The sequence below is a fragment of the Leucoraja erinacea genome, chromosome 7 (genome assembly GCF_028641065.1).
Source record: "Leucoraja erinacea ecotype New England chromosome 7, Leri_hhj_1, whole genome shotgun sequence".
NCBI lineage: Eukaryota > Metazoa > Chordata > Chondrichthyes > Rajiformes > Rajidae > Leucoraja > Leucoraja erinaceus.
Window position 1 is genome coordinate 49,640,835 of NC_073383.1, and position 22,301 is coordinate 49,663,135.

The following is a 22,301-nucleotide window of genomic DNA, read 5'->3' on the forward strand; positions in this document are numbered from 1 at the left end:
ATTCTAGTAAATCTCCTCTGTACTCTCTCTATTTTGTTGACATCCTTCCTATAATTAGGCGACCAAAATTGTACACCATACTCCAGAATTGGCCTCACCAATGCCTTGTACAATTTTAACATTACATCCCAACTTCTATACTCAATGCTCTGATTTATAAAGGCCAGCACACCAAAAAGTTCTTTACCACCCTATCTACATGAGATTCCACTTTCAGGGAACTGTGCATAGTTATTCCCAGATCCCTCTGTTCACCTGCATTTTTCAATTCCCTACCATTTACCATGTACGTCCTATTTTGATTTGTCCTGCCAAGATGTAGCACCTCACACTTATCAGCATTAAACTCCATCTGCCATCTTTCAGCCCACTCTTCCAACTGGCATAAATCTCTCTGTAGACTTTGAAAATCTACTTCATTATCCACAACTCCACCTATCTTAGTATCATCTGCATACTAACTAATCCAATTTACCACACCATCATGCAGATCATTGATGTACATGACAAACAACATTGCACCCAACACAGATCCTTGTGGCACCCCACTAGTCACTGGCCTCCAACCTGACAAACAACCATCCACCATTACTCTCTGGCATTTCCCATTCAGCCACTGTTGAATCCATTTTGCTACTCCACCATTAATACCCAACAATTGAACCTTCTTAACCAACCTTCCGTGAGGAACCTTGTCAAAGGCCTTACTGAAGTCCATATATACAACATGCACTGCTTTACCCTCATCAATTTCCCGATTAACCTGTTCAGAAAATTCAAGAAGATTAGTCAAACATGACCTTCCAGGCACAAATCCATGTTGACTGTTCCTAATCAGACCTTGTTTATCTAGAAGCTTATATATATTATCTCTAAGTATCCTTTCCATTAATTTGCCCACCACTGACGTCAAACTAACAGGTCTATAATTGCTAGGTTTACTCTTAGACCCCTTTTTAAACAATGGAACAACATGCGCAGTACGCCATTCCTCCGGCACTATTCCCGTTTCTAATGACATTTGAAATATTTCTGTCATAGCCCCTGCTATTTCTACACTAACTTCCCTCAATGTCCTAGGGAATATCCTGTCCGGACCTGGATACTTATCCACTTTTATATTTCTCAAAAGTGTCAGTACTTCCTCTTCTTTGAATCTCATAGTTTCCATAGCTACTCTACTTGTTTCCCTTACCTCACATAATTCAATATCCTTCTCCTTGGTGAATACCGAAGAAAAGAAATTGTTCAATATCTCCCCCATCTCTTTTGGCTGCAGATAGCTGTCCACTCTGACTCTCTAATGGACCAATGTTAATCCTTGTTATACTTTTGCTATTAATATAACTGTAGAAACCCTTTCGATTTACTTTCACCTTACTTTCCAAAGCAACCTCATATCTTCTTTTAGCTTTTCTAATTTCTTTCTTAAGATTCTTTTTACATTCATTATACTCCTCAAGCACCTCATTTACTCCATGCTGCCTATAATTATTGTAGATCTCCCTCTTTTTCCGAGCCAAGTGTCCAATTTCCCTTGAAAACCATGGCTCTTTCCAATTTTTACTATTTCCTTTCAACTGAACAGGGACATAAAGATTCTGTACTCTTAAAATTTCACCTTTAAATGTCCTCCATTTCTCTTCCACATTTTTCCCATAAAACAAACTGTCCCAATTTACTCCTTTTAAATTCTTTCGCATCTCCTCAAAGTTAGCCTTTCTCCAATCAAAAATCTCAACCCTAGGTCCAGTTCTGACCCTCTCCATAATTATATTGAAACTAATGGTATTGTGATCACTGGTCCCGAACTGTTCCCCAACGCATACCTCTGCCACCTGACCCGTCTCATTTCCTGACAGGACGTCCAGCACCGCCCCTTCTCTAGTAGATACTTCTATGTATAGCGGCAAAAAACTATCTTGCACACATTTTACAAACTCTACCTGTTGTGTAACACATCGCAAAGGCGGGGGCCAGGGAAAGTGGGGGAGCGCTGTCTGAAATTCACATCTGCGATGAACAGAAAGGTAAAAGACGGCTGCACAGTTACGGTAAGTCCTTTAGAGAGTGCGGGGGGGGGGGGGGCAAGAGAAGGGGGAAGGGGAGAGAGGGGGGAGAGAAGGGGAGAGAAGGGGAGAGAAGGGGGGTAGAAGGGGGGAGAAGGGGGAGGAGAAGGGGGGGAGAAGGAATGGAGACACTTTTAAGAAGCCAGACAACTTTTTAATAAAGTTTAGCAGGCATTTAACATTACCGATCAGTTTTCCTTGGTCCTGAAAACTCCAATGAGCCAATTGTCAGCAAAGGAGATTGCCTATGGCTGCCCTCGACTGCCTGTAACTACATAGCGACCCCGGTCCACTGCACTACGAGTTCAAAAGAACCATGCTGACCAATTTTTACTCGCGGGAAATCTTTCAACATGGTGAAAAATGTTCCTCTACCAAACTGCGGCCGCGTGCATTCGGGAACTTCCCTCGAGCATGAAGGAAAGTTCCAGTGACTTCATAGGACCAGGTGCCAACCATGCTGTGAGGGCAAATTCTTCTAAACTCGCAGATTAGGTCACCGCAGTGGAACAGCCCCTTTACCCCTAATCAGCCCTTGTTCGACTAAATGCCTGTATATCCTATCCCTCAGAATACTCACTGGTAACTTTCCAAATACAGATGTTAAGTTCACTGGCCTATAGTTCCCAGCATTTTCCCTGCAGCCCTTCTTGAATAGAGGCACAACATTTACCACCCTCCAGTCTTCCAGCACCTCTCCCGTATTTAAAGATGACTCGTAAATTTCAACCAGGGCTCCGGCAATTTCCTCTCTGGTTTCCCACAATATCCTCAGATATATCAAATGCATGAATTGTTGTAAAATAATTTTATTTAGATCAACAATATATTAGACAATAATATACAGAAATGAACAGAATTTTACAAACAGTAGAATCTCCTAGTTATGTACAGTCAGGAGCTCCAGGCCCCTGCCCTTGTATATAGGCAAGTACAGTACAGGTGACAGTGTCTTGTTTATTCTGAATGCAGTCTTCTTATGTTCACACTGAGTTCAGATGCTCAGGAGTTTCATTCATGGTTAGTATCTCCCACTTGAATCCTCATTCTGTTCCTGGAATGGACACAACCAAAATAATTGTATTTTTGTTGTGGACTGAGCTTACTCTGTCTTAAGTCTTTAAATCATTGGTTTTAATGATGATGACATAACTCAAAGCCTCTGTTTACACTTACTTTTGAAGACTCCTCCAGAGATAATTCTGTTGACTTGCTTTTAATCTGTTTGACGACAGATATTTACAGTTTTAGGTTTGTCTCTGAACATAAAGTTTAAATAGATTGAGTTTGTAACTGGGTAAAGGAATCACTTTAAAATTTAGATTTGCAAATCACTGATAAATGCAGATTAGACATATCACAATCTGAAGTGGAGCCAAATATTGATATTTAAAACCCCGTTATAACCCCGTTATAACCCCCCCCCCCCCCCCCCCCCCCCCCCCCCCCGTCCCCCCCGTCCCCGTCAAATGTGCCAAAATTACGCACATGGCCAGTGGCAGAATTACAGCTCGCTGAAGGTAAGTTTTGTAACATACCTAAATTCTAGTGGTGAATTATTCCATTAATTAATGGAAAAAAATGTCCTGATTAAACTTACATTGGAACTTTCATTGGAAGACTCCTCAATTGATGTCTCTTTTGACTTGTCTTTTACCTACATGAAAATATTAATTTTTATATGTTCAACATTTTAAATGATAAGGAATGTGATAAAACCTTTGGACAAAATGATGAAGATCCTAAATATATCAGGGCATATTAGAGATTCAGTGCGGGAGTTGAAAAGACCTCACAAAAACATTTAATATCTGCAGTTCAACAACGGCAAATAATGTCTAGATAAATGGGGAGTGGGGTCAGTGGGGTAATGAATGGTATCACCCCCCTTCCCATGCATTAGCATTGGGTATATTAACGTTGTTCTTCACCAACACGTTGACTCTGTTGTTGGTGATTGGTACAGACACTGCTCTTATGAGGCGTTGCAACAATCCTGTTGATACCCAGCTTACTTTTTCTATGAAGAGAAACAATCGCATCCTTTGTATTGGAGCCAAACTCAACAATCCCCCCCGCAGCCTGACCCTCCCACAGTAATCAAACCTGAATCACTTTCTCAATGCATTGAGTTACAATAAATGCTGTCTCTTGCTTTATTTTAACATATTTGAACCCAAGATATTAAACATTTTTACACGTAGTCAAGATCAGCAAGATCAACTAAAAACTTTTCTATTTCTACTCACATTCTCTGGATCCTCCAGTGATATCTCTGCTGATTTGGATTTGTCCTGTTTGGAAATAATGTTTATATATTTAGTTGAAGATACTAATTAGTAATTTTGAAAATATATGAATTGTTGTTAAACTCCTGAAATAATCACCTATTTCTCACTCCCTCCGCAGAGTTACTGCCACATACTCTTAACTTTACCTTATTTAATTATTCCATTATGCCCCTGTCCCACTTAGGAAACCTGAACGGAAACCTCTGGAGACTTTGCACCCCACCTAAGGTTTCCGCGCGGTTCCCGGAGGTTACAGGTGGTTGCCGGAGGTTGCAGGTAGTGGAAGCAGGTAGGGAGACTGACAAAAACCTCCGGGAATGGCACGGAAACCTTGGGTGGGGCGCAAAGTCTCCAGAGGTTTCTGTTCAGGTTTCCTAAGTGGAACAGGGGCATTATTGTACTTCCTTTTGCACTACAGTCTTCTATGTGTTTACTATTATTTTTACTATATGTATCTTATTTGCCTCGGTGGCTTCCTGTGATCAAGGAATTTAATTGCACCCTGGTGTATATGGTGTAAGCTTTTCACTGTACCTCAGCACACATGACAGTAAACTAAACTGAACTGAAACTGAACTATAAGACAATAATCTGTATCGGTAATTGTAAATTACAAGCATGCACATGTCTTAAATATTGAATGATAATAGATTCATTCTTAGCTCTGGACATTCGAGTTTTGTGGTTTAGAGCTAGCAGAGCAAGCCATTCCCAAATGTTAATTTAATGATGCAGTGTTGGACTGAGGAAACTCAACTAAAAGTCTCACTTTCAAGAGACAGTTAGATTTAGCTCTTGAGGCTAAAGGAATCAAGGGATATGGGGAAAAAGCAGGAACAGGGTACTGATTTTAGATGATCAGCCATGATCATATTGAATGGTATTGCTCGCTCGAAGGGCTGAATGGCCTACTCCTGCACCTATTTTTCAATATTTCTATGTTTCTCTACGGTGCCCCAATTCAAAATAGTGGTTGCAAAGCAGCTGTGCAGAGTCAATAGATATTCCTATAGCAGGAAGCACAGGCAGCAATTGCATTTGCTAACAAATCTAGAGATTGTGTCAAAATCTCAAAATTAGAATTGAATTGAGGAGGAACTTTTTACTGGGAGGTGGACTTTGGAACTCTCCACCTCAGAGAGCCATGGAGGCTCAGTCACTGAGTTCAGTCAAAATGGAAATTGAGAGGATTTTGTCAGTTTGAGGAATCAAGGGTTACAGTGTAAGTTTAGTACAGTAGCGTTGAGGTGGAAGATAAAATTCAAAGACCAGGGAGTATCCCCCTCCCACTCCCTGCATGACCTCTCTGTCCTGGGTCTCCTCCATGGCCAGAGTGAGCAACACCGGAAATTGGAGGAACAGCACCTCATATTCCGCTTGGGGAGTCTGCATCCTGCGGGCATGAACATTGAATTCTCCCAATTTTGTTAGCCCTTGCTGTCTCCTCCCCTTCCTCAGCCCTCGGGTTGTCTCCTCCCATCCCTCAGCCCCTGGGCTCCTCCTCCTCCTTTTTCCTTCCTTCTCCCCGCCACCCCCTATCAGTCTGAAGAAGGGTTTCGGCTCAAAACGTTGCTGATTTCTTTCGCTCCATAGATGCTGCTGCACCCGCTGAGTTTCTCCAGCATTTTTGTGTACCTTTGATTTTCCAGCATCTGCAGTTCCTTCTTGAACACCTGGTGTCCTCTCTTCCATGGTTTGTAACAAACATATCATGAGATAAAATCTTTCCACTCCACATTAACGTCGGTCACTTTATCAGCAAAATATTCCACTCGGCTTTTGCAAAACCCCATCTCCTGTGAAAATAGTGCAAAATAGAGGGACATTATTGACGACCAAAGTCAACTCTGAATCTGAAAAGCGGTTATGATACAACCCAATTCCCAGCCTTTTTTTCAATATAATGCATGTATGGGTCATTTCTATGAAATACCTGTAATTAAAGCTTTTTCTATGATGTTACCCAATATAATCACAGAGGATTAAATTAATATATAACTCTGGACTCACAGCAATGCATTTAGGATGGAAGGTGCAACTGGGATCATTAAATTCCTGTCCAGAATTCTTGGAGCAAACGGTTTCTTTCCAAGAATATTAAATCCACGTTGTAGGACAGTTTACCTGTGCAATAGGTCTGATGAAAAGAAAATAGTTCATTAATGCATCGTTATATCTGGTGTTCTTACACTGATCAGATAAAGTGTAGAACTACACAAGTCTTTATATTCAGCATGCGATTTATCCTGCTGGTGCCAGTATCATCATCTATAATGAACAAGAGACTTGAGTTACACAAAGGTAAAATGGCTGCATTGTTATATAAATCCACAATTTGCAGGAATATTTAATCTTTGGAGGAAACTGGCAAATAAGATTGAGGATTTCGGAGTGAATTAAATTCCAAATCAAAGTTTGGTAGAAATTCTAACTTTAAATTAAAAATATTGGTCCAGCCTGAACTTCAAGTCTCAGACTGAATTAGGATTTAAATTCCTGATCTGCTATTCTTTGAAAAAAAGTATGCAATATATAATACTGAGCATGTTCAGTAATTAAACATATATAATTAGATCTGAGCATAACACAGAAAATCTTATTCATTTAATTAACTCTCAACCCAGAATAGCCAGTACAGGTCATCAGGAAACATGTTCCCAGCAGAAAAATCCATCAGTCCCAATCCCTCTCTCTATATTTCTTTGCAACCCTGCAACTGATTCTACTCTAGCAGTCTCCCTTTGATTCTTTTTGCCATTAACTTACACTGGAAATAATTTATAGTAGTCAATCAACTTGCACTCAAATGCATCCTTACATAGCCTAATGTGTGAAACATAATTATTTACACTTACATTTGGTGCACCTCTCCTGGTGATCACACACAGGTTGGTGATCTCGGTGATATCATTCAGTTTTGCAACTGAGGCTCTCAGAGCATCCTTGGTGCTTGGCACTCCTGCAGAGAGAGAAGGAAAGTTGTACAAGACAATCAAACAATTGTCGGTGAAGTATTTTTACATGTTGATGAATTATCACTGACTCATTACGAGTAACTCATTGCTTTCTGAGGCCCTCCCTCTCCCCAGTACCTACCTGGGCAGTGGAGGATCTGCACGGCAACGATGGCGAGGAGGAAGGATTTCATTCTGCTACGTGTGGGATCAGCCGACTGTGTTCTCAGAGTAAAGTTGCTGCTTCTCTCTCTCGATCTGCCTTCACCTCCCTGCCTTCGGTCTTTATACCCTGCACGTCAACCACATTCAAACACTGGCTTGGTATAATTTTAAATTGTCTTGAGAGTATGTAGGATTTGGCTAGTACACAGGTCGGTGTGGACTCGGTGGGCTGAAGGAGTTGTTTTTGTGCTATATCTCTAAAGTGAATTAAACTAAATCAAATGTTTGCTCAATGTGTTAATCGTGGACACCGGAACCAGATGATAGGTGGACTGTGATTACGGGCAGAACTTCCTCCAAATAGCGTCATCATGTTTAGATTTGGTGGGAAAAGCATGAAATCATGTTTTATGCCTCAGAATATGAAATTGTATGTTCACAGAGTAGAAGAAACAATCAACTCTAATTTATACAGAGCTGCCCCTTGTACATAAATTAATTTTGTGATCATTTATTTTCAGTGCACTGCTATTATCCCAGGAATGTCCAGGAATTTCCAGTGACTCAGTGGATCAGGCAACATCTGTGGAGGGAAGGTCCAAAGACTTTTCTGGTCAGGCCCTTCATCTGGTCTGAAGAGTGAAGGAAATATACGCAGCATAAAAGTTGAGGATGTGCAGGCAGATGAAAGTTAGAACCAAGTGAGGAGGGATAGATTGGTGGATGAAGTTAGGTGGGCAGATGGCTCTGCAGTCTCCTGTGTCAACATGTTTAGAGCAGTTGTCGCTGCTGAAGGTACAGCCATTCCTTATCAATCCTATGCAATTGCCTCATAATGATCAATATTAACCCCCTCCTGAATTAATCTCCTGTCGGCATGCCTCTTGAACTCATCATTCAGTTTATTATTTAATACTTTCTATTCATGGACCTTAATTGTGGCCTTGCCAGCAATGAGAAATAATTTCCCTGTGTTCAGGGATGGCATGGTAGCGTAGAGTTAGAGTTGCTGCCTTATAGGACCAGAGACCCGGGTTTGATCCTGACTACGCATGCTTGCCTGTATGGAGTTTGTATGTTCTCCCCACAACCTGTGCGGGTTGTAGTCTAATTGGCTTGGTACAATTTTAAATTGTCTTGAGAGTGTGTAGGATTGGGCTAGTACACAGGTCGGTGCGGACTCGGTGGGCTGAAGGAGTTGTTTTTGTGCTATATCTCTAAAGTGAATTAAACTAAATCCAATCAAACACATAACCTTGGGTTGGCCCAGTGGCACAGTGGATAAAGCTGCTTCCTAACAGTTCCAGAGACCTTGGTTCAACCCTGACCGCAGGTGCTGTATGCATGTTCTTCCTGTGAACACATGAGCTTCCTCCAAGATCTACACTTTCCTCCCACATGCCCAAAATGTGGGGATCAGCCTCTGTAAATTGCCCTGTGCATGTAGAAGATTGGTAGAATATGGGGAGAAAATATTGTGTTAATGTAGCATTGGTGTCAGAGTGAGTTTAGTTTAGTTCAGAGATACAGCGCCGGAACAATCGAGCCTACGCCAACCAGCGATTCCTGAACATTAACACTATCCTACACATACTTGGGACAATTAAAAATGTTACCAAGCCATTTAGCCTACAAGCCTGTAGGTCTTTGGAGTATGTGAAGAAACCGAAGCTCCCAGAGAAAACCCATGCAGTCACAGGGAGATCTCCATCAGACAGTACCCATAGTCAGGATTGAACCCAGGTGTTTGGCGCTGTAAGGCAGCAACTCAATCTCTGCCCCACTGTGCCGCAAGTGGGTGCTTGATGGCCAGCACACACTCAGTAGGGGAAGGCCCTCTGTCTATATAGTATCTCTCTATGACATGCATAAGGTTCACACAATCCAAGCACTATCTCAGAGATTTATAGTGCTAGATGTCAACATACTTTTGTTTTTGCTTTTGAATCTTGTCCCACTGAAAATTATCTGATTGCCTTGAATTCCTCCTCTCCCTCCTTCAACCCCAGTCACTACTTTCAATTGACCATCAATCTACACACAAGGATCTATACACATAACTTAGACACATTTCCAGATATTACTTGGTTTTCTTATTCTTCTGAACATTTTCCTGCAGTTTCCTTTGAATATATTTCTGGAGGGCAATAAGATGGGACCGTATAATAAGATGCTGACTGCGGATATTGCAATGACATGAGTTTGTGAGTGCTGTGAATGTACGACTGACTGTGTTAGAAGTTGCTACCTGTACCACCCGGATACCAATCATCCTGTTGACATTCATTGACAATCATAACTCGCATCCTCAATGGAAACTATTGAAATAGGTTAAGTTGCAGTTTCTGATGAAATGCTTTCCCCAGAAGAATTCAAAAGTTTATTTTGTGTGTTTCCTCTGGTTAATTCCATTGACAGACAGGATGAAAACTTGAGCTTGAACTGTCTCTGTGAATTGTTCGGAGTCCATGGTCTATGGCAAAGTTGCACAACTGTAGAGCCACTGCCTCACAACACCAGAGAATTGGGTTCAATAGGGATCTCAGGTGTTCTCTGTGTGGAAATTTCATGTTCTCCCTGTATCTGCGAGGGTTCCTTCTGGGTGCTCCAGCTTTGCCCTACACCACATCTTCACATCTCAGAAACTCTCATTCTTTCAAAGGGTAATAGTTGGAGATTTAAAAAAATAAAAAGCAAATGTTGGAAACCAAATAATTTGGCCTTAACTCTGTGCCTGAAATTATTATTTTTTATTTAGTTTAGAGATACAGTGTGAAAACAGGGCCCCTCAGCCCACCGAATCCGCACCGACTATCAGTCACCCATATGCTAGTCTATCCTAAACACAAGTGTCAATTTAAAGAAGTCAATTAACATATAAAACTGCAAGTCTTTGGGATGTGAGAGGAAATCAGGGCACCCAGAGAAAACCCATGTGGTCGCAGGGAGAATACACAAACTCCATACAGACAGCACCCATAATCAGAATTGAAATCAGGGTTCTGCCACTGCAAGGCACTAACTCTACCACTGTGCCGCCCTTAATGCAGATCATCGAAGAATCCAACACATCAGGAGTTCCCACCGTACAAGCGAGCAGCACAGTTAGTGAGGGACAGTTTGGCTTGAGCACAATCCTCTAGATCACTAGAAACAGGAAATTGCAGATGCTGGTTTACAAAATAAGACAAAAAGTGCTCGAGTAACCTAAAGGATCAAGTATTTCCTATAGATCAGTGACACACAATATAAATTCTGGAAGCAAAACGGTGAATATTTCATAATAATTTTATTTAGGTCCACAATGTATTACACAATAATATACAGAAATGAACATAACATTTACAAACAGTAGAATCTCCCAGTTATAGTGATATGTACAATCAGGAGCTCCAGGCCCCTGTCCTTGTTTAAGAGCAAGTATAATACAGGTGACAGTGTCTTGTTTATTCTGAATGAGGTCTTCTTGTGTTCACACTGAGTTCAGGTTCTCAGGAGTTTCATTCATGGTTAGTGTCTCCCTCTTGAGTCCTCATTCTGTTCCTGTAATGGACACAATAAATGGAATTGTCATTTTATGTTGGGCTGAGCTCACTTGGACTTCAATTTTTTTAACATTGATTTTAATGATGATGACAAGCCAAAAAGACTCAGTTTACACTTACGTTTGAAGGCTCCTCCAGAGATAATTCTGTTGACTTGCTTTTCATCTGTTTGACAAGATAAATAATTAAAATTTTAGAATCATCTCCAAATCCAAAGTTTAAAAAGTGTTAGTTTGTTACTGGATAAATGGAACTACTTTAAAACTCAGAATTGCAAGTCACGGGGAAATGCAGAGTAAACACTTCACAATCTGGTCAGCAACATATTGATATGCTTGGGGCTCAGATAACTTTTTAACCTAACCGATGTGAATTATTCAATCAATTGATCTCAACTGCGCTGATCTCCTTCTGCACCCCATTTACCCAATCCCAGAACAGATTTTTTATACTCTGTTAAATGATGATAATGTCTGGGATGTTCCCCTCATTAATCAACCATAATATCAGTTCACACATCAGCATTATCCTCAGGGAGGGTGAAGTTTCTAATTCAAGTTCTAAATTACATAAAGACCAAACTCACACTCAGGATAGAGTTGGCAATCGTTATGCATTGAATAGAGAATATCCAATAGCTAGTTCTCTCCCCAATCTCTCTCTGGGTGGCCATTTAATAAGGTTTAGCTAAACTGGGCTTCATTATCTTAACAATAGATAAGAATTCCATGATTAAACTTACATTGGAACTTTCATTGGAATACTCCTCAATTGATGTCTCTTTTGACTTGTATTTTACCTGTGTGAAAATATGAATATTTATATGCTCAGTATTCAATAATGGTTAATAAAGCCTGTCTAACATGAGCAGTGGGGTCAGTGGAGCCAACTCAACAATCTCCCCTCAGCTCAACTTCCCCGCAGGAATCAAACATCAGAATCCATTTCTCAATCATTGAGCTACAATAAATGGCAGTCTCTCTTTCCATATTCTAACATAGTCAAACCCAAGATATTAAACGTTTTTATGGAGTCAAAATCATCAAGATCATCTGAAAATTGTTCTATTTCTACTCACCTGATCTGAATGCTCGTGCGATGTCTCTGTTGATTTGGTGTTATCCTGTTTGGAAATAAAAATTTCCATGTTTAGTACAGGACACTTATTAGTAATTTTGAAAATAGATGATTTCCCATCAGATTCCTGAACCAATCACATTTTTCGCAGCTCCTGCCTGGAGGTCCTGCCACATGCTTTTATTCTTACCTCTGCCTCATTCTGTTATTCCTTTGTTGTACTTTAATTGCACTACTTCAGATTCAATTGCACTACCTCAGATTCAGCTCATTGTTGCATTTATAATTTCTGAATATATACCCTTTAATTTCTACGCTTCATGTTAACACGGAATTTCATTGCACCCTGGTGTACATGAGGAAAAACTAATTGAAAAATTAGGAGCATGCACAAGTATTAAATATTAAATTATAATGGAGTCATTGTTGACTGGATATTTCAGTTGTGATTTAGAGCAAGTGGAGCAGGGGATTTGGAAGACAAATGTTATATTGTCTTTGTTACAAGAGGACCTTGAAACAGTACAACAATGTTATTGAGCCTTGGTGAGTGTTGTGTAGAGTTTTTGTTTCCTTACCTAAGGAAAGATATACTTGATCTAGAGTCTGCAGAACAGGTTCACTCTGCTAATTCCTGGGATAGTTCATCTGCTATATGAGGAGTGACTGAGTAGGCTGACTGACGTGTCTATTCTTAACAGGTCGGAAGAATGGTCGGTGATTGCTTCACAATTAACATAATAATGAGAGTGTGTGGCAGGAGAGAGAGGGAGGATGGTTACACAGAAAAGCTGGAGAAACTCAGCGGGTGCAGCAGCATCTATGGAGCGAAGGAAATAGGCAACGTTTCGGGCCGAAACCCTTCTTCAGAGAGAAGAGGAGAACTTCTTCAAGGTAGGCATATCTTGAAGAGATAACGCAGTAAAGTGTACACAGTGTTTAAGAGGGAACTGCAGATGCTGGAGAATCGAAGGTTACACAGAAAAGCTGGAGAAACTCAGCGGGTGCAGCAGCATCTATGGAGCGAAGGAAATAGGCAACGTTTCGGGCCGAAACCCTTCTTCAGAGAGAAGAGGAGAACTTCTTCAAGGTAGGCATATCTTGAAGAGATAACGCAGTAAAGTGTACACAGTGTTTAAGAGGGAACTGCAGATGCTGGAGAATCGAAGGTTACACAGAAAAGCTGGAGAAACTCAGCGGGTGCAGAGGGAGGATGTTTCCCCTTTATAATGAGCCAAGAATTAGGGTCACAATCTCAACTGATAGGGTTGAGATGAGGAGGAACCTCTTCACTGGCAGGTGGACCTTTGGAACTGCAGAGAGCTGTGGAGGCTCAGTCACAGAGTTCAGAGAACGGAAATGGATAGATTTCTGGTTGTATGAGTAATCAAGGATTACAGTGTCAGTTCAGTAAAGAGGTGTTGAGGTGGAAAATAATATTCCAAGTGCTCAGAGTATCCTCTTTCCCACTGTCTGAAACAGAAATATTATGAAGTAAAATCCTTCCACTCTGTTCTGACAGATCAGTGGAGGTTTTACATCATATTGCACTTGAGAATGTGGAGGTAACAATTCCCAAATTAAACTTACATTTGAAGAATCTTCCAGTGATATTTCGTCTGACTTGCTTTTTACCTGTAGGAAACATTAACATTTACAAAATTAATATAGGTTGTACTAGGTAAGTAACAAGCATTAATAGATACCCTCCCAAAGGCAGACTGGAATAATGAATTATAAATGAAGGACTGTTAATTCTATATTCCTGACACACTAAACCTGAAGAGTGCCTTCAATAACAGACTGGTTCCACCAAGATGCAGTACAGAACACAACAGGAGATCATTCTTCCCTGTGGCTATCAAATGGTACAACTCCTCCACCTTGTGTCGTGGGGTAGATTGACTCCCCTTCTCTCCCACCCTCCCCAAATCATTGCAAATCCCCAATCCTTTCCACTCATCACTTTAATTTCATGTTTCATGTATCTTGTGTTTTATGACTGTTGGCAGATCAATTTCCCTCCTGGGATAAATAAAGTTCTCGTGTATCGTATTGTATCGTATTGTATCTGAGCACTGAATCAATGCTATTGTGTTGGACTGAGGAAACTCAACTAAAAGTGTCACTCTCCAAAGTGCACCAATAATTAAATAAGTGCCTGGTAAAGTGGGTCTGGAGTGTCAATTGATATGAAAGTAGAGACATCAATTGCTGTCTGTTTTAATGAACTGCTGGTTTCCCTCCAGGAAGGATTTATACTCATTGACTATTATTGGTGTGTGCCTGGAAGACACTGCTTTTGTAATCCTTGACTCATTGATGCTTATTTCATCTTCAGTGGAGACCAGACCATTATGCAATCAAATCAAATATCAGGTTCCCCTCCCTGCATATCAGACTGGGACAACACGCTGTCTCACTCACTATTCTGAAAGAAGTGGCTGACATTTCATTGCTCACAATTGCGATCAACAAGATAAATCATCTGACTAATACTAGATAATACTCACATGTGATGTTTCTTCCAGTGAAGCCACTTTTGATTTGGGTTGAGCCTGTAGAATAATATTTACAGTTAGACCTTTAGAATTGGACAGAAATGTTTTGTAAATGATGTCCTGTGTTAGAAATCCCATTGGCCTGAATTGTATAACTGTGCAGTTACCTCAATACTGGTTTCACTTGACTCTGATGAGTCACTCTCGCTGTCAATGGTCTTCAGACCTTCACACTCCACATCAACGTCAGCCACTTTATCAGCAAAATATTCCACTCGGCTTTTACAAAACCCTTTCTCCTGTGAAAATAAAGCAAAATGCAGAGAAATTAGTGATGACCAAGCACAACATTGAATCAAATTTATTATTATTTAACTCAATTGACAAACTTTTCTTGAGTATGGTGCTTTCTATGAAATAACATAATTATAACTCTTTCTATGATGTTACTTGATACACACAGAGGTTTAATATAACTCTGGACTTACAGCAATCTTTTTAGGGCGGAAGGTGCAACCAGAATCATCAAATTCCCGAACAGAATTCTTGGAGCAGACGGTTTCTTTCACGGAGAATGTTAAATCCACGTTGTATGACAGTTTACCCGTGCGATAGGTCTGATGAAAAGAAAATAGTTAATAGTCGTTATATCTGGTGTTCTTACACTGATCAGATAAAGCTTAGAACTACACGTCTTTATATTCAGCATGTGATTAACCTGCTGGTGCCAGAATCATTATCCACAATGAGCAAGAGACATAATGTACCCATAGATAAAATAGCTGCTTTAACCATCATTATAGAAATCCACAATTTGCAAGAAACTTTAATTTTATGGAAGAAATTAGCAAATAAGACAAGGGAAAATTTCAAAATGAATTAAATTCCAAATCAAAGCTTGGTAGTACATTGGTCCAGTCTGAGTTTCAACTCAGACTGATTTAGAATTTAAATTGCTGATATTCATTGAAAATATGTAATAAAATACTAAGCTCATCTTTAGTAATTAAACACATAAAATTAGATCTTATTTTAACATGCACCTGATCTTACTTTTAAATTATACAGAGAGAGGGTATTCGACCCATTGGGCCTACACTGGCTCTTCCTTCTCTTTATTTTCCTGCAGCCCTGCATTTTTTTTTTGTTCCATCAGCTCTCTTTTAATTCTTTTTGCTATTAACTTAATCTAGGGATATTTTACAGTAACCAGTCAACTTGCACTGAACCACATCCTTACACAGCCTAGTGTATGAAACACAATTAGACCAGGGGACACTTACATTTGTTACACCTCTCCTGGTGATCGCACACAGGTTGGTGATCTCAGTGATTTCATTCAGTTTTGCAACTGAGGCTCTCAGAGCATCCTTGGTGCTTGGCACTCCTGCAGAGAGAGAAGGAAAGTTGTACAAGACATTCAAACAAGCGTTGGCGAAGTATTTTTACACATTGGTGAATTATCCCTGACTAAAGCTCATTACCAGTAACTCATTTCTTTCTGAGGCCCTCCCTCTCCCCAGTACCTACCTGAGCAGTGGAGGATCTGCACGGCAGCGATGGCGAGGAGGAAGGATTTCATTCTGCCTTGTGTAGGATCAACCGGCTGGGTTCTCAAAGTAAAGTTGCTGCTTCTCTCTCGATCTGCCTTCACCTCGCTGCCTTCGGTACTTATATATCCTGCACCTCCACCACATTCAAACACTGACTCATGTTTGCTCAGCTTGTTGGTCGTGGGCATTGAAACCAGATGAAATGTGGGCTGCGATTATGGGCAGTGCTTCCGCCAAATTTCGTCATCATGTTTAGATTTGGTGAGAAAAGTATGAAATCAGATTTTATTCCTCATAAATCCCAAGTATGTTTAGAGAAATTAAAATGCAGGAACAGCTGGATGAACTTTATGGGCCATGTAGCATCTGTGGATGGATATGGGCAGATGTCACTTCAGGTTGGGCATTTCATCTGGTCTGAAAGAGTGGATGGGAGATATAAAGTGGTCAAAAGGGTGGGGCAAGAGCTGGCATAGGATCCAGGTGAGGAGGGGTGGATTGGTGGATGGAGTTAGGTGGGGGAAGAGAGGCTATGTCCACTAATCTACCTCTCCTCACCTAAGCCTTCCTGTCACATGCTAGATCTTGCCCACTCCACCTCCATTACACTCACTATCCCTTTTTCAGTTCAGATGAAGTCTCAACCTGAAGCGTTGTCTTCAGCAGTTTGTTTTTTGCTCCAAATTCCCGCACCTGCCATCTGTCATGTCTCTATATTTAGAGAAATTGTGTTTCATTTTGTACCAACACTTCTCGATAACATTGATATTACAAGATTGCAGGGGGCATCACCGTTGCGGGTGGATCTCAAGCACTGATGAGTCAGAGTAGCGGAAGGAGATAGAGAACTCAGTAACATGGTGTCAAGATAACAAACTCTTCCACAATGTCAGAAAGAGCTAGTCATTGTCATCAGAAAGCAGTGTGGAGTACACACTACGTCAATGGTGCTGACATGGAAGGCTCGAAGGGCCGAATGCACCTATTTTTCTATGTTTCAATGATCAAGAGCTTCAAGTTTCTGTGTGTAAATATTACTAACAATTTGTTCTGGTCCAACCACATTGATGTTACGGCCAAGAATACACACCGACGCCCCAATTTCCTCAGAAGACGAAGGAAATTTGGCATATTACAAATTATGTTTTACAATTTCTATAGATGCTCTGGAGAAAGTTTCCTATTGGGATGCATCACAGCTTGGTTTGGCCACAGCTCTGCCTATGACCACAAGAAATTGCAGAGAGTGTGGACACGCGTTACATCACGCAAACCAGCAAACCATTTTCACCCCAACCCCTCCACGCACCCCCCCAACCCTCCCTGACCATTGACTCCATCTACATTTCACACTGCCTCGGGAAAGTAGCCAGTATATTCAAGGATCACTCACACCCTCATCGTTCCCTATTTTCTCTCCCCCATTGAGTAGAAGGCACCACATCATAAAAGTATGTCACCAGATTTATGAATAGCTGCTTCCCCACTGCAATCAGACTATGAAAAGAAGTTCTCATAAACCAAAGATGTATTCCTGTTCTCCCAATTTATCTCACTGCACACTTTGCATTTTGTTTTTATCTGCACTTTTTCTGTAGCTGTAACACTATATTCTGTATTTGGTTTCCACCGCCTTTTTGCACCCTGATTGTAATCTTATATGGTTTTACTGTAATCATGTATGGATATTTTACCTGGATATCACTGAATCTCGATACATATAACATTTTTTTTTAAATGATGATGGATGTAACCAGGCTGTATGAGCAAAAGGGAGGGTTCAAATGGCAAATTCTCCAGGGATACATCCAGCCAGGTAGTATCTTCAAATCTGGGGGTACAATAGGTTGTCTGGGTTGATCATTATTCTGAGACCTATTTCTTTTGATTTGGTGCTTTTCTATCTTTTCTTTAGGTATTCAGATCTTTAAAATTGTAGGGCAACCAATGCTCTAATTGCTCCACAGGCAGCATGGGGGCGCAGCAGTAGAGCTGCTGCGTTACAGCATCAGTGACCCGGGTTAGATCGTGACTATGGGTGCTGTCTGTACAGAGATTTGACTTCCCGTAGCTTGCATGGGTTTTCTCCGGGTACTCCAGTTTCCTCCCACACTCCAAAGATGTACAGGTTTGTAGGTTAATGGCCTTGGTGAAAAAATGGTAAATTGTCCATAGTGTGTAGGATGGTGTTAGTGTGCAGGGTTTGCTGGTCGGCGAGGACTCGGTGGTCCGAAGGGCCGGTTTCCACGCTGTATTGCGAAACTAAACTAAACTAAAGTGTCTCAAACCCTAAGTTTTTGGGAGAGGAAAATCAAAATAACTGCAAATGCTGGAAATATGAAATAGGAACTGAGAATGCTGGAAAAACTCAGTGGGTTGGGGAGCTTCTGTGGAAAGAGAAATAGTTAAACTGATTCAGGTTAACTACCCTTCAGCCAAGGGCGGAAAACCCGGGAAGGGGCCAGAGGGGACACGCTCCCCCCCCCCATCCCCATGTTTTGAGAGGTGGGGAACATCCCCCCCAAGTTTTTGTCATCCGGATTTTAAAATCTTCGCTTTCCGCGAGACAGTGGAGGTGGGACTGCTGATCGAGGGCGTCGATTGGAAGAGAGAGGCGTCAGTCAGCAGGCAATGGGGGCAGGACATGATGATTCAGCGCGATGTTTAGAGGAGGGAGGAGTGGGGGTGGGGGGGTAAGACTGAGGATAGAGTGCGGTGATTGGAGGAGGGAGACGTGGCACAAACCTGCGCCTCATCCGCAGCCAGGATCGATCCCAGCCAGGTCTCCGGCGTTATCCCGTCCCCACCCGAGTGTCCCCTCCCCCCCATGGGTGGCCAGAGAGGTCGGGAGTCAGACGGGCGCGGCGCATCCAGGCCCACAGCCAGCGCAGAGAAGCAGTGCTAAACCCAGATCAACTCTGCCTGTCCCACAAGGTGAACCTGCCTGGGCTTGCGGGAAATATGGCCAGCGCGGAAAAGCAGCGCTGGTATCCGGTCAGTCCAGTCAGGGCTTGTAGGTTAACCCGGCGAGACAGGCAGAGTTGAGCTGCATTTAGCGCTGTTTGAGCCTCCGAAGCCTCGCACATGTGTGTGTGAGTGTGCACATGCGTGCGTGGCCACCTAAAAATGGTGTTCCCCCTGTCCCCCGGTCCCCTCCATGTTTTGATAGCGAGTTCCGTGCCTGCCTTCAGCAGAACTACAGTACGTTCATGGAGCATCAGCTGCTTCTCCTACTGCCGATGCTGCCTGACCTGCTGTGCTTTCCCAGTATTTTCTGCTTTACTTCACTTCTTACACTCTTGTTTACAACTTTAGATCAATGGCCCTCACAGATTTGATCTCCATTCTGAGAAAATGATGGTCTCCATTGACCAAAGCAAATGTACATACTTTTAGTAAATGCCTGTTCAATCAATCAAAGGTTTTTTAAGGTCTTTTATTGTCACGTGTACCAATTAAGGTACAGGGATATGTGAATTACCATACAGCCATACGAAAAAAAAGCAACAAGGTACACAAATACATAAAAGTTAACATAAATATCCACCACAAAGAACCCTCCCCACATTCTTCACTGTGATGGAAGGCAAAAAAGTCAAATGTTCTCCCTATCTGCATCAGCGAAAAAGGTCTTGATATCTCGAAAGTCCTAATTGGACTTTTTTTAATCATTCCTAGCACGCCAGTGACTCCATCCAATGCACTTATTTTGATTTCGATATCCGCATTCCCACTAGGGCAGAACCATTGCTTCACACTATTAAAGGATATTCCAGGAGCCGGTGACAAGGGATTTGTTCAAAGTTTCATTGAAGTTGAGACCTGTTCATGCCATCACCTGTTTAGCACTTTCTCGGTCACCTGCTGATAGTTAACATGAAGGATGGCATCTGGGAGAAGCAACATCATTGAGAGGGCTCATTCCAATCCATCATCTCCAGGGATCTGATGCAGGGGCATTCAGTAACAGTGAAGCACAGACTTGGCTTGTGTTGAGGTGCATTTCTCTCAACACTGCCAAGATTTTCTGGGCATCATTCCAATAGTGATAACCTTAACTCATTCATTGTCAATGGATTAAATTTAGAGCTAACATGGCGGTGTTTGGTTAATCTAATCTGATCTGTAAAGCAACAGTGAGTGATGTTTTCACACAGTGATATTGAGTATTTCTGAGTAGTACTGACCATTGAGGTGATCCACTGTGCCGTGCGTGGGTGTACCTGTTCTGTGGTACTCTGGGGGCAGTTGGTTCGTGTTGGCTGAGTCCAGGTTGGTTTTGTGGGCAGCTTGCGAACTAATGGTCTCTCTATCTGCCGGCCAAGTTTGTGTGGGACACATTTCCCAGTTCACTGCCAGGAACGCATCATTGCAGTTTGCTGAAATATAAATCTGCAACGTGCAGGTAAACAGTTGGCAACGAGAGCAAGTATCTGAGCTTGCACGAACTGAAACCTTCACGCTGTGACTGACAAACAAGATGCTGCAGAGCTCCAATGCGGTCTCTGGGAAAGTTATATCAGAATGTGTTCTGTTCAAACCACCTCGTGCCAAAGTAATCAGTGGTTCAGTAAACATCTGACGTGCTCATCACCCTGTGTTCACCATCCTGTGTTAATGGCCAGAGGTTTAAATCATGGACCCTTGGCTCAGTGTGTTCCACGGCCATGAATAGATCCTCACTGTATTTTCAATGACTGCTCTTCCGCTCAAACCTCTGCACACAATGAGTGCAGGTTGCTGCAGCATTTACAGATGAGCAGTGTCAGCCCCGTCACAAAGCATTCTCTGTGACGTATTCCTGACGACGGAAGTCATTCGGCATTCCGAGCGTGGGTGCATCATCCAGGGATTGGACTTGGACTGGGAATTGTTGACAGTGGTTCCAAAACCTGTGGTCAGGCCTCCTGGCTCCTGGGCTGTGTGTAAGCTTCATGGTCCATGTGGGGAGGAGGGGAGAGCAAAAGGGAGAAGGTCAAAACAATTCATGGAACTAAACAGCTCAAGGGTAACTGCCAAGGGAACAGGTGTCAACATCCGCTCAAAAATAGCCATGATTATCATCTTTCATCGTAAACAAATTACAAAGTGTTTTTGAATTTGAACAATTTAAACTCAGTTACTTCATGAGAAGTCCATCTGTCCCCATGCCTGGTGTTTGAGTTAACCCATTATCTGGCAAAACTTGCCAGTTGGGTCGGGTGCTTCAACTTCAAATTGACCATTGAAGCAAAGGTTCAATCAATAAAGTTGTTGTATGAGATGAGAATAGGATGTGGACATTGATTTGGGGATGGCCATCAACAGGGGAAATCAGGGAAACTGTGACCAACATTCTATACATTATCACAAGGTGGTTTGGATCTGTAGGAACATCAGAATGGGCTGCGTGCAACTCAAAAAGATCGTGGCTGACCCGGGCTACGTATTCACTTTATCGCGGCACCCTTCAATGCGTTCACCTCACAGAAATCCACCCGCCTGTGTCTGAAGCCTTAGGGTTTCATTTACTCCTACTGAACATGGAAGTTCCAGGTTCCAGATTCCAGTAACCTTCAGGAAATGACTGACTGATTAGTTTAGTTTAGAGATACAGCGCGAAAACAGGCCCTTCAGACCACCAAGTCCACACAGACACAGTGATCACCATACATTAACACACACTAGGGACAATATACACACATACCTGTACGTCTTTCACAATAGTTTCCACGTTCTCCACAATGGTCATGCTTTACGCCCTTGCACTTAGATCTTTATCAGATGAACTGGTTTTCTTCCAGTCATGTTGTCACAATGTTTTAATGTCTTTTGTATTAAAGCAGCACATGGGCTGTTCATTGATTTGTAAAAGTGATGCTTTCCAGGAAAATAACTTTCTCAGTAAAATTTTCTGTTGGAAAGACTGAGTGAAATTGCTTCTGATTATTTTGATGCAATTATAGAAACATAGAAACATAGAAAATAGGTGCAGGAGTAGGCCATTCGGCCCTTCGAGCCTGCACCGCCATTCGATATGATCATGGCTGATCATCCAACTCAGTATCCCATCCCTGCCTTCTCTCCATACCCCCTGATCCCTTTTGTCACAAGAGTCACATCTAACTCCCTCTTAAATATAGCCAATGAACTGGCCTGAACTACCT

The 22,301-nt window shown here is 41.9% G+C and overlaps 1 protein-coding gene across 3 annotated transcripts in view; it reads right to left on the reverse strand.

The window, feature by feature from the left end:
- The window catches only part of LOC129698989 (secreted phosphoprotein 24-like), a 52,786-nt gene extending 36,551 nt beyond the window's left edge, over positions 1 to 16,235 (reverse strand). The window contains exons 1-9 of one of the 3 annotated variants that reach the window (XM_055638539.1): positions 16,133 to 16,235; positions 15,886 to 15,989; positions 15,091 to 15,219; positions 14,770 to 14,901; positions 13,692 to 13,736; positions 12,103 to 12,147; positions 11,767 to 11,823; positions 11,145 to 11,189; positions 10,749 to 11,022 (exon numbers count right to left, since the gene is read on the reverse strand). In XM_055638539.1, the coding sequence (XP_055494514.1) occupies positions 10,990 to 11,022; positions 11,145 to 11,189; positions 11,767 to 11,823; positions 12,103 to 12,147; positions 13,692 to 13,736; positions 14,770 to 14,901; positions 15,091 to 15,219; positions 15,886 to 15,989; positions 16,133 to 16,184 (642 nt within the window). In that variant the 5' untranslated portion in view covers positions 16,185 to 16,235 and the 3' untranslated portion in view covers positions 10,749 to 10,989. Of the gene's footprint in view, positions 1 to 3,669; positions 3,727 to 10,748; positions 11,023 to 11,144; positions 11,190 to 11,766; positions 11,824 to 12,102; positions 12,148 to 13,691; positions 13,737 to 14,769; positions 14,902 to 15,090; positions 15,220 to 15,885; positions 15,990 to 16,132 lie in introns of those variants that run through there. The other 2 variants (XM_055638536.1, XM_055638538.1) reach the window with 2 other exon arrangements.
- Between the last annotated feature and the right edge of the window lie 6,066 nt (positions 16,236 to 22,301).